Source organism: Dipodomys merriami, unplaced genomic scaffold (genome assembly GCF_024711535.1).
Source record: "Dipodomys merriami isolate MVZ:Mamm:240054 unplaced genomic scaffold, mDipMer1.0.p SCAF_10, whole genome shotgun sequence".
NCBI lineage: Eukaryota > Metazoa > Chordata > Mammalia > Rodentia > Heteromyidae > Dipodomys > Dipodomys merriami.
The window spans coordinates 45,214,138-45,226,452 of NW_027202271.1; the positions used below are offsets into that span (position 1 = coordinate 45,214,138).

A 12,315-nucleotide genomic window follows, 5' to 3' on the forward strand; every position below is an offset into this window, starting at 1 on the left:
GTATTGAGGCTGAAACCAGCTGGGGACAAGGAAATCTCTGAGACTCTTACCTCTAATTAACTACTAAAACTCAGAAGCAGAGGTATGGTTCAAGAGACAGAGCACTAGCCCTGAACCCCCACTCCCCCCAAAAAAAGAAGCTTAGGGAGTGCTCAGGCCCTGAGTCGTCCAAGCCCCAAAGACTAGCTAGCAAGCACGTGCACTCACACACGCATGCACACACGCACACACACACACATATGCCGAAAGAAAGAAAGAAAGGAAGGAAGGAAGGAAGGAAGGAAGGAAGGAAGGAAGGAAGGCAGACTACAATCCTAACTACTCAGGAGGTTAAGATCTGAGGATCATGCTTTGAAGCCAGCCTTGGGCAGGAAAGTCCATGAGACTCTTAACACCAATCAACTACTCAAAAAAAAAAAAGCTGGGAACCAATGGCTGTAATTCTAGCTATTCAGGAGGCTGAGATCTGAGGATCTCAGTTCAAAGCCAGCCCAGGTAGAAAGTCCGTGAGTCTCTTATCTCCAATAAACCACCAGAAGTGGCATAGTAGCTCAAGTGGCAGAGTGCTCACCTTGAACTGAAGAGCTCAAGGACAGAGCCTGGCCCAGAGTTCAAGCCCCACAACTGACAAAAAAAAAAAAAAAAAAAAAAAGCCAGAAGTGGCACTCTGGCTCAAGTAGTAGAGTGCTAGCCTTCAGCAAAAAACTCAGAGACAGCACGCAGGCCCAGAGTTCAAGCCCCAGGACCAAATAAACAAACAAACAAAAAATAAGGAGATTTATAATAAAAAGCTAAACATGGAGAGCTTGTACAGACATGTTTTCAATTCATTTGTCTAAATGATGTAATATAAAGACATGCAGGACTTGGGGTCTTGGCTTACCTAACAAACAGGAGTCCCTTAGGTTCAATTAGAAGAGCAAAACAAAAACACCAACAAAAAGCTTAATTCTAAAGTTATATATGTTCTGGTTGGTGCATTCTATCTTTAGTACCAACAGTCTAGAGTATAAAATTGCCTGGGTTCAAATCACAGCTGTAAGCTGGGCACCGGTGGCTCACACCCTGTAATCCTAGCTACTCAGGAAGCTGATATCTGAGGATTGCAATTCAAAGCCTGCCCAGGCAGGAAAGTCCCCATTAGGCTCTTATCTTCTATTAACCACTCAAAAATCAGAAGTGGTCTTGTGGCTCAAGTGGTAGAGTACTGGCCTTGAGTACAGACAGGCTTACAGACAGAGCCCAGGCCCTGAGTTCAAGGCCCATGACCAATCAAAAAAAAAATTAGAGCTGTACAAATCAGAACTCTACAAATCTAACCCCTCTCTGTGCAGAATAACACAACTATAAGATATGGTATTAATACATATATATATATATATATCATACGATTATTTTTAGAATTAAATTCACGCACTGGGCATTGGAGGTTCACACTTGAGGATCATGGTTTGAAGGCAGCGAGGTAGGAAAGTCCATGAGACTCTTATCTCTAATTGACCACAAAAAGCCACAAGTTGAGCTGTGATTCAAGTGGTAGAGTGCTAGCCTTGAACACAAAAGTTCAGGGATAGGGGCTAGGAAGGTGGCTCAGTGGCAGAGCGCTTGCCTTGCATGCATGAGGCCCTGGGTTTGATTCCTCAGCACCACATAAGCAAAAAGAAAAAAGTGGGAAGTGGTGCTGTGGCTCAAGTGGTAGAGCACTAGCCTTGAGCTGAAGAGCTGAGGGACAGTGCCCAGGCCCAGAGTTCAGGCCCCACGACCGGACCCAAAAAAAAAAAAAGTTCAGGGATAGCACTCTTGGCCCTGATTTCAAGCACCAGGACAAGCATTAAAAAATGAAAACACAGGGCGGTAGAGCGCTTGCCTTGCATGCCGGAGGCCCTGGGTTCGATTCCTCAGCACCACATAAGCAAAAAGAAAAAAAAAGCCGGAAGTGGCGCTGTGGCTCAAGTGGTAGAGTGCTAGCCTTGAGCTGAAGAGCAGAGGGACAGCGCCCAGGCCCAGAGTTTAGGCCCCACGACCAGACCCCCCCCCAAAAAAAAAGAAAACACATATTCCACCTTACCTGAATGAAGCCCTCACTGCTCATCTATGGCATTAAAATAGTTTTGTAATCCTCCCCCCCAAAAAAAACACATGGGGCTGGGAATGTGGCTTAATGGTAGAATGTTTGCATGAAGCCCTGGGTTTGATTCCTCCATACCACTTAAACAGAAAAGGCCAGGGCACTGTGGCTTAAATGGTAGAATGCTAGCCTTGAGCTAAAGAAGCTCAGGGACAGTGCTCAAGCCCTGAGTTCAAGCCACAAGACTGGCTAAAATAAAATAAAATAAAATAACACACAGAAGGATATCCACCGGTGGCTCACACCTATAATTCTAGTTCTCAGGAGACTGAGATCTGAGGATCACAGTTCAAAACCATCTGGGGCAGGAAAGTTCATGCGACTTATCTCCAATAAACTACTCACAAAAAGCTGGAAATGGTGCTGTGGCTCAAGTGGTAGAGGGCTAGGCTTGAGTGAAAGAAGTTCAGGGACAGCTACCAGGCCCAGAGGTAAAGCCCCAGGACAGGCAAAAACAACATCAACAAATAAATATACACAATGAATAAATACAAATAAATAACTGTATGTTACAGTCTTAGAACAGAACATAGTGCATAATGCCAACAAAAGATGCCCAGTATTCTATATAATGAAAAAGGTATATGACCCATGTCACTTCAAAAGTTACCACCTGGGCTGGGAAGGTGGCTCAGAGGTAGAGTGCTTGCCTTGCATGCTCGAGGTCCTGGGTTCGATTCCTCAGCACCACGTAAGCAAAAAGAAAAAAATCCGGAAGTGGCGCTGTGGCTCAAGTGGTAGAGCGCTAGCCTTGAGCTGAAGAGCTGAGGGACAGCGCCCAGGCCCAGAGTTCAGGCCCCATGACCGGACCAAAAAAAAAAAAAAAAAAAAAGTTACCACCTGTACTCTGATGAAAATGATCCACAAAGCAAATCTGAATTTAACAATTTAAAAATCAACAAATTGTTATCTGCCTTTCTTTATACTGGGGAATCACACCTAGAGCTTAATGCATGCTAGGCACACACGCTACCACTGCATCACATTCCCAGTGCCCTCTTACCTCTTTTGACTACCTCCAGACTAGCCTTCTATTCTTTTTTTTTTTGCTGGTCCTAGAACTTGAACTCAGGGCATTGTCCAAGGATAATGTTCTACTACTTGAGCCATAGCTCCACTTCCAGCTTTTTGGTGATTAATTGAAGATAAGTTTTACGAACTCTTGCCTGCGCTTGCTTTGAACCAGAATCTCCAGTTCTTAGCCTTCTGAGTAGCTAGGATTACAGGCATGAGCCACCAAGCATCTGACTGGCCTCCAATTCTTGACCCTCCTATCTTGATGTCAACTCTCTGAATTTGATCATTGAACAGTAACAGTTTACCAAAAATAAAATTATATAAAATTTATAAACTATTATCTATCACATCTGCTGGGTTTCTGAGAGATTCCAATGTCTCTCTGTCTCTAGGAGTTCACATTTGCTATTTTATTTGGCCCAAAAACACACTTTTCCTCTCCCTCTCATATCCTGGTAAAACTCCTAGTTTCAAGTTTAAAAACACCTCAACAGATAGGTACCTTCCCCCTTGATCCTAAGACATAGTAAACTTGCTGCATTACCTGTTGCATAACAAACTTAACAGTAATTTCTTATTTCACAACTATTTTCAATTAGTGATGATTATCATATTTACCTGGCTTAATGCTAAACACATACTAGGCAGTCAATAAATGTCCAAGTAAGTGAAACATCTTATGAATAGAAGACAATTGGCAGACAAATCACAAAGTTATCAAAGACAAATTCTGCTTTTAGATTTTTTTGTTTGTTTTGCCAGTCCTGGGGCTTTAACTCAGGACTTGAGCACTGTTCCTAAGCTTCTTTTGCTCAAGGCTACCACTCTACCACTCTAGCCACAGAACCACTTCTGGCCTTTTCTGTTTATGTGGTATTGAGGAATTGAACCCAGGGCTTCATGCTAGGCACTTACCACTGAGCCACCTTCCCAGCCCACTACAATGACTTTCATCCTTAGATTTATAGATTATAAAGACTTTGAGAATACAAACTAAGTTATCTAAAAGTACCCAAATTGAGAAACAAGTAATGGTACTGAAAACTAGAGTTTGTAAGTCTGAAGAAGAAATGGCCAACTTAAAAAAAAAAAGGAATATTAACATTAAAATGTTGAAACCAATGTTTCAAAATACCTTAGGGCTAGTGGTAGAAGTAGCTCAGTGGCAGCCTATCCTTAGCATGTGTGAAACACTGGGAAAATACACTGAGAAAAGGGGCTGGGAATGTGGCTTAGTGGTAAGAGCACCTCAAGCCCCAGGACCGGCAAAAAAAAAAAAAAAAAAAAAAAAGACACTGAGAAGAACAGGGAAGAAGACTCAATTTCAGCATAATTATAATTATGAAACATCCTAATTAAAAAAACTGGAAAAGGGGACTGGGAAGGTGGCTCAGTGGTAGAGCGCTTGCCTTGCATGCATGAGGCCCTAGGTTTGATTCCTCAGCACCACATAAGCAAAAAGAAAAAAAGCCGGAAGTGGCGCTGTGGCTCAAGTGTTAGAGCACTAGCCTTGAGCTGAAGAGCTGAGGGACAGTGCCCAGGCCCAGAGTTCAGGCCCACTACCGGACCCAAAAAAAAAACAAAAACAAAAAACTGGAAAAATATACTTTTAAGAGAATTTTACAACAGTTTTATACAGGATTTTAACAAAAATATTACCCTAATGGTATCACACATTCTTTCTTAAAACCGAGTAGCAATAAATATTTCTAAGACGGGTGCCAGTGAGTCACACCTGTAAAACTAGCCACTCAGGAGGCTAAGATCATGGTTTGATGCCAGCATGGGCAGAAAAGTCTGTAGGACTCTTCTTTCCAATAACCACTCAAAAAGGCCTGAAGTGGTGTTGTGGCTTAAGTGGTAGAGTGCTCACCTTGAGTGAAAGAAGTTCACTCAGACCCACAGCGCAAGCCTCAGGACCAGCAAACAAACAATATTCCCATTGATTCTGAAGGCTTTCAATTAGGGGTAATGGCCCTGGGTTTCTTGGACTACTATTATTGTTATTCAGATAAAAGATGACATCAATCTAAATCCTGGGGGGGGAGGGGCAGGACCACTGCTTGAACTCAGGACCTCAAGTTGTCACTCAACTTGCATGGTTACAGATAGCATTCTACCACTTGAGCTGAACTTCCTTCCAGTCCAGCATTTTGTGAGTTAATTGAAGATGAAATCTTGAGGACTTTTCTGCCAGGGCTGACTTTGAACCCATGGTCTCTGGTCTCAGCCTCTCAAATACAGGTGTATAAGCCACCAGAGCCTGGCAGAATATTTTTTTAAAGTCTCACTTAAGAAATTTTAAAGCTGGGGGGCTGGGAAGTTGGCTCAGTGGTAGAGCGCTTGCCTTGCATGCCTGAGGCACTGGGTTCGATTCCTCAGCACCACATAAGCAAAAAGAAAAAAGCCGGAAGTGGCGCTGTGGCTCAAGTGGTAGAGCACTAGCCTTGAGCTGAAGAGCTGAGGGACAGTGCTCAGGCCCAGAGTTCAGGCCCCACAACCGGACCAAAAAAAAAAAAAGAAATTTTAAAGCTGGGCGCCAGAGGCTCATACCTGTAATCCTACCTACTCAGGAGGCTGAGATCTGAGGATCATGGTTCAAAGCCAGCCCAGGCAGGAAAGTCCATTAGGCTCTTATCTCCAATAAACCACTAGAAAACCAGAAGTGCCACTGTGGCTCAAGTGGTAGAGCGCTTGCCTTGAGCTGAAGAGCACAGGGACAGCGCCCAAGCCCAGAGTTCAAGCTCCACGACCAACCAAAAAAAAAAAAAAAGAATTTTTAAGGGGTTAGGGGTAAGAGTTCTTGTCTAACATGCATGAAGACCTGGGTTCGATTCCTCAGTACCACATACACAAAAAAAGCCAGAAGTGGGGCTGGGAAGGTGGCTCAGTGGTACAGCGCTTGCCTCGCATGCCTGAGGCCCTGGGTTCGATTCCTCAGCACTACATAAGCAGAAAAAAAGCCGGAAGTGGCACTGTGGCTCAAGTGATAGAGCGCTAGCCTTGAGGTGAAAAGCTGAGGGACAGCACCCAGGCCCAGAGTTCAGGCCCACGACCAAACCCCCTCCGCCCAAAAAAAGCCGGAAGTGGCACTATGGCTCAAGTGGTACAGGGCTAGCTTTGAGAGGCTCAGGGACTATGCCTAGGCCCTGAGTTTTAAACCCCAGGACCAGAAAAAAAAAAAAAAAAAAAGAATTTTTAAGTTAAAAGTTTTAGCTGAATTTACTTAATTCCCAATTACCAGATCTCCTAATCTGTATTTCTATTCATGTACTACACTGCAAAAAATTCTCACTGTAGAATAGACAAACTCATTAATTTTACACACATGAAAAGTATCTCTTGATTTAACATGTAGTATTTCTTTTGGATTTATTTTTGCAAAGTAACAGTTTATAATGTAATAATTAAGTAACATTAGAATTGTGGTAACTATAATGGTAATGTCCAAAGCCACTGCTGTTGTTTCTGGCATTTATTCCTATAGTGCATAGGCATCATTATAACAGACAACTATCTTCTTAAATCTAACTATTATTTTTTTCTTAAATCTATTCAGGTAAAGAAATCCTGCAGAGGCTGGGAATGTGGCTTAGTGGTAGAGTGGTTGACTAGCACGCATGAAGGCCTGGGTTTGATTCCTCAGTACCACAAAAACAGAAAAAGCTGGAAGTGGCACTGTGGCATAAGTGGTAGAGTGCTAGCCTTGAGCAAAAGAAGCTCATGGACAGTGCCCAAGGCCTGAGTTGAAGCCCCAGGCCTGGAAAGAAAGAGAGAGAGACAGAGAGACACATAGACAGGAGAGAGAGATCCTACAGAATATTGTGTGGGTGGGGAAGGGACTGAATTACAAGTCAGAAATCCTAGTCATTGAACAAACTATTTTGCCCACAAATTTCTTACCAGAGGATAAAAAGTATAAAAATAATATTCTCTATTGTGAAAATCTCTTCAACTGTAACAAGTGGTCAAAAAGTAGGCGCCTAATCCTAGCTACTCAGGAGGCTGAGATCTAAGGTTGGAAGCCTGCCCAGGAAGAAATTTGGGGGATGTTACGGGGTGGTGGTTAACCTCCAATTAACCACCAAAAAGCCACAAGTGTGGCAAAAAATGTAAGAGACAGTGCTCAGGCCCTGAGTTCAAGCCCAGGGACCAGCATTTAAAACAGCTGGGTGTCAGTGGCTCATGCCTGTAATCCTAGCTACTCAGGAGGCTGAGATCTGAGGATTGCAGTTCAAAGCCAGGCCCAGGCAGGAAAGTCAGAAAGTCTGCAAGACTCTCAACTCCAATTAACCACCAGAAAACCGCAAGTAGCACTGTGGCTGAAGTGGTAGAATGCTCATCTTGAGCTGAATAGCTCAGGGACAGAGCCCAAGCCCAGAGTAGAAGCCCCACAACCAAAAAAAAAAAAAAAAGGCACAAAACATGTGGAAAAAACTTCAACAAAGCAAATGCGTAACATTTCTGATGTCACTGTCATGTAATATGGTGGACATTCAGAAAGTGCTTAATGTTACAAAACTCAACTTTCTAATGTGTGGGGGTTGATCAATATGCTACACAAGAAGAATTAAATCTTTTTTTTTTTTTTTGGGGGGGGTCTGGTCATGGGGCCTTAACTCTGGGCCTGGGCATTGTCCCTCAGCTCTTCAGCTCAAGGCTAGCACTCTACCACTTGAAGCACAGCACCACTTCTGGCTTTTTTCTTTTTGCTTATGTGGTGCTGAGGAATCAAACCCAGGGCCTCATGCATGCAAAAGGCAAGCATTCTACCACTGAGCCACCTTCCCAGCCCCTTAACTCATATATAATGGAAAATCTGCAGGGTTTTTTTTGTTGTTGTTGTTTTGGGTCCGGTCATGGGGCCTGAACTCGGTCTGGGTGCTGTCCCTCAGCTCTTCAGCTCAAGGCTAGAACTCTACCACTTGAGCCACAGCACCACTTCCAGTTTTTTTTTTTCTGCTTATGTGGTGCTGAGGAATCGAACCCAGGGCCTCAAGCATGCAAGGCGACAAACGTTCTACCACTGAGCCACCTTCCCAGCCCCTCTACAGTTTTTATCAGGGGGAGTAGCATGATCTGTAATTTTTTTTTTTTAAATAACACAAGCTACTCGCTCCTTAGAAGCAGGCTATAGGGGCTGGGAAGGTGGCTCAGTGGTAGAGCGCTTGCCTTGCATGCATGAGGCCCTGGGTTTGATTCCTCAGCACCACATAAGCAGGAAAAAAAAAGCCGGAAGTGGAGCTGTGGCTCAAGTGGTAGAGTGCTAGCCTTGAGCTGAAGAGCTGAGGGACAATGCCCAGGCCCAGAGTTCAGGCCCCACAACAGGACCAAAAAAAAAAAAAAAGAAGCAGGCTACAATATAAAATAGTAGGCCAGGCAACTTATGATAAAACTGAACAGGGGTATCAGGGAAGTGGGCCAATGTACCTGACTTAGAATATACTTTGAAAATAGATCTTACAGAATTTGTTATTGTACTGAACTTCAGAATTTAATCAAGAATGCAACCTGGATGAACATTAAAGTTATCATGTCCCAGGTGCCAGTGCTCATGCCTATAATCCTAGCTACTCAGGGGGCTGAGCTCTGAGGATAACAGTTCAAAATCAGCACTGACAGGAAAGTTGATGAGTTTTTTATCTCCAATAAGCCATCACAATGCCAAAAGTGGGGTGTGACTCCAGTGGTAGAGCACTAGATTTGAGCACCAAAAGCTTAAGACAGTGCCCAGGCCCTGAGTTTAAGCCCCTTAACAGGCCAAAAAATAAAAAATAAAAAACAAACACACACACACAAAAAAAACAGTACTTTCTGCTAGGGATGCAGCTTATATAGTAGGAAAGAATTTTGCCCTCAGCACAAGGCCCTCAGTCCAATCTCCAGCAATCCAGGAAAAAAAAAAAAATTCAGTGATTATAGAACAGCTTACATTATACAAGCACTTAAAAAAAATCATTTAATCCAGGGACTCAAAAAAAATTGCTCTTTAAAGCTGTGATTTTAAACTAAAGCTACCTAAATAAAAATCAAGGCACATTCATTAGATGCCCTCTCTAATATATACAGTAAGATACTGTAAAATCAAGATCATGTATCACAAGTATCATTCTGGTTTACACAGAATATTAATGCTTAGTGTAAAAATTATTGTGTGCCAAATGAATTGAATTATAAGAATGTCAGCTTAATGTTTTAAATCATTTCTGTAAACCTGATAAAGTTGGGCAAAAATTATTTTTCCATACAAGGCTTTCGTATTACTGCAGAGTATCTTTAGAGTTAGCAATAATGAAAAGATACATGTGAAATGATTACCCTTCTATTCTGGAAAACTATCTGCAGTGTCAATTTGTACTATGTAATTCTGGATATTTTAGATAACTTCCCTAGATGCCAACCAACGGTAATTAGTCCATAATCTAAGCAATAGTAAACACTGGACAGTATTTAGGGGAAGCTTTTATTTTTCAAAAAGGACAGGGATAGGGGCTGGGAAGGTGGCTTAGTGGTGGAGTGCTTGCCTTACATACATGAGGCCCTGGGTTCGATTCCTCAGCACCACATAAGCAGAAAAAGCCAGAAGTGGGGCTGACGCTCAAGTGGTAGAGTGCTAGCCTTCAGCTGAAGAGCTGAGGGACAGTGCCCAGGCCCAGCTTTCAGGCCCCACGACCGACCAAAAAAAAAAAAAAGGACATGGATAAACATGATCACTGGTATTATATGACACTGTAATGACACACTGTAATGAGCTTCCAATACATATGACAATTAACATCCTTTGAGAGAGAATCAGAGACAAATTGTTAATTGTTAACAATAAAGGTTCGGGCTGGGCCAAGGTGGCCCAGTGGTAGAGCACTTGGCCTTGCATACATGAGGGCCTGGGTTCGATTCCTCGGCACCACATAAGCAGAAAGAGGCCGGAAGTGGCACTGTGGCTCAAGTGGTAGGGCGTTAGCCTTGAGCTGAAGAGCTGAGGGAAAGTGCCCAGGCCCAGAGTTCAAGCCCCACAACCGGCAAAAAAATAAAAATAAAAAATAAAGGTTCACTTAATTCTTCCCTCATTTCTAAGAACTTCCACCTTATGGAAGGTCATATTTCTCTAACCAAGCACCTTTCTGCCAGTGACATTCCCAATTTCAGATACATCTGTGATTGCATAAAGCACTACCCAAAAGATATCGTCCTCTAAAAACCCTAGCAGGTCTTCTATTCAGTTTACATCTCTCTCGAAACTTTAGGGAACAAACAAGATTAAATACATGTTCGACTAGGTTATATCAAGTAGAATGAATCTGTAATTTAATTACTTTAAATGGTATTGAGGAGTGTGAATATAAAACTAATATTCATAAACTGACCCCCAAAATAAGTTTTCATTCGCATGCTTTGCAGGAAACCTATCATGTCTGAGGATTCAACCTTATGTAAACTACAAAACCAAGATAGCGAGTTTTCACGGTTCCAAACCGGTCATGTATAAATCGACAAGGAAAAGGTTTCACAGCCCCAGCCCCACCTTCAACTGTGACCGACCTCAGAATTGGTATTATTTTCTCTGAACAGAGGCAGCTCTGAGAGTCTGTTAATCCGAGTAAAATCACTTGATGGACACGACGAGCTGAAATGTGTTGAAGCAAGGAGACCGCGCGCGGGCGAGGAGCACCCAGCAGCCAGGGCGAGCATGTGCCCACGACGGCGGCAGGACGCACAGCGCTCCAGGAGCCGCCTCCCGGGGCGCAGGGCCCCGCCCGGCCTCACTTGGCCGATTCATTCATTCTGCACTCTGGGCAGCCGCACCCCCACGCTCCTGCCCGCGGACCACAGGGGGCTCCTGGGCCGAAGGGCCGTACTGGGCCGCAACCCCTGAGTCCGGGCGAGCCGAGATTCCTGCGCGCCCGCGGCCTCCGCCCCAGGGGTGGTCCGAGAGACCGCGGAGGGAGGCCGGCGCGCGACAGCCGAGCTCCCAAAGCCCCGCCGCCCCACCCTCTGCCCCGCGCGGGCCCGGCCTTCCCTCCCGAGCGGCGCGGTCGCCAGGAAGCCCCGCTTCCCCGCCGCCCAGTGGCCCCGCCGCGGCCGGAAGTCTCCCCAGCGCCCCCTCCCCAGCACCCGACGTCCCTCGCCACTGCCGCCACAGCCCCCTCTCCGCGCTGCCTCGGGCCTCCCGTGGCGGGCCGCGGACCTGAGGAAACCCACCGAGGGCCGCAATGCCACGCCCCGCGTCGCCCCGCCGGCAAAGGTGTAGGGTGAGGGGCCGGAGGCCGGTTTAAGCGGTTACCTTAATGATCCTGCGGGGCAGCCCGGCCATCTTGTCAAATCCCAAGTTCGGCCTCAGCTCTCGTCTCCGGCTCCGCTCGCCTCACGCACGAGTGGAAGTTCCGAGCTCCACTTCCGGGGGACGTTGCCGCGCCCGCCGCCGCGCCAGCCGCCGCGCCCGCCGCCGCCGCTGCTGCTGCTGCTTCCGAGGCCCCTTGGGAAATGTAGTCCCTGCTTTGCGCGCGGGTTCGGATGGGTTTCCCTCAGACCTGGCCCCCTCCCCCGCGCTCCCCGCCCCCACCCCAGAGGAGGATTAGCGGAAGTGACGCGCCGCAGTGGGGCAGGGACTTGGAGGGGGGCGGGGTGGGGGGGAGGGGGGAAGGGGAAAGGGAGGCGGCGCCGGGTGGAGCAAGCTCCGGCGCCCGCGGCCCAGCGTGCGCGCCAAGGTGGGACTGGCCAGCCCGCGCTCGTTGGTCCCTTATTAAGTGAGGCCCCCACCCGCGTGATTGCGTGACGTCACAGAGGCCGAGCCAAAGAAGATCGTTCATTGGTTGGTTTGTTCATTCAACTGAGCCTGCCGGGCGCGCGGACCAGACGGGCCTTGCGAAACTGGCAGCTCGCTGCGGTCGCGCGGGCTCTTACCTCCTTGCCGGGTGGAGATCGACCCCTGTGCAAAAGCTTCCAACTCCGGGTCTCGCTCGTTACCCAAAGCCTAGGCGAGGAAGTCCTAATGTTTAAATTGCACAGAAGTCGAGCTTCTCTGGCACACCCGAGACCTAGGGTAGGCTGAAGGAAAAGGATTTGGAGCGGGCCACGGTCCCCAACTTAGAAGCTGAGACGCAAGAGTTGCTGGCTGACCCTGGAGAAGATTAGAGAAAGCAGAGTAATCTCTACAAGTGGGCTTACCCACG

The 12,315-nt window shown here is 46.2% G+C and overlaps 1 protein-coding gene across 1 annotated transcript in view; it reads right to left on the reverse strand.

Annotated features, from left to right (window-relative positions):
* Ube2n (ubiquitin conjugating enzyme E2 N) overlaps nucleotides 1-11,729 on the reverse strand; it is a 34,949-nt gene extending 23,220 nt beyond the window's left edge. The window contains exon 1 of the mRNA XM_069989922.1: nucleotides 11,427-11,729. Coding sequence (XP_069846023.1) covers nucleotides 11,427-11,456 — 30 coding nt within the window. The 5' untranslated portion in view covers nucleotides 11,457-11,729. The remainder of the gene's footprint in view (nucleotides 1-11,426) is intronic.
* Nucleotides 11,730-12,315: the final 586 nt, after the last annotated feature.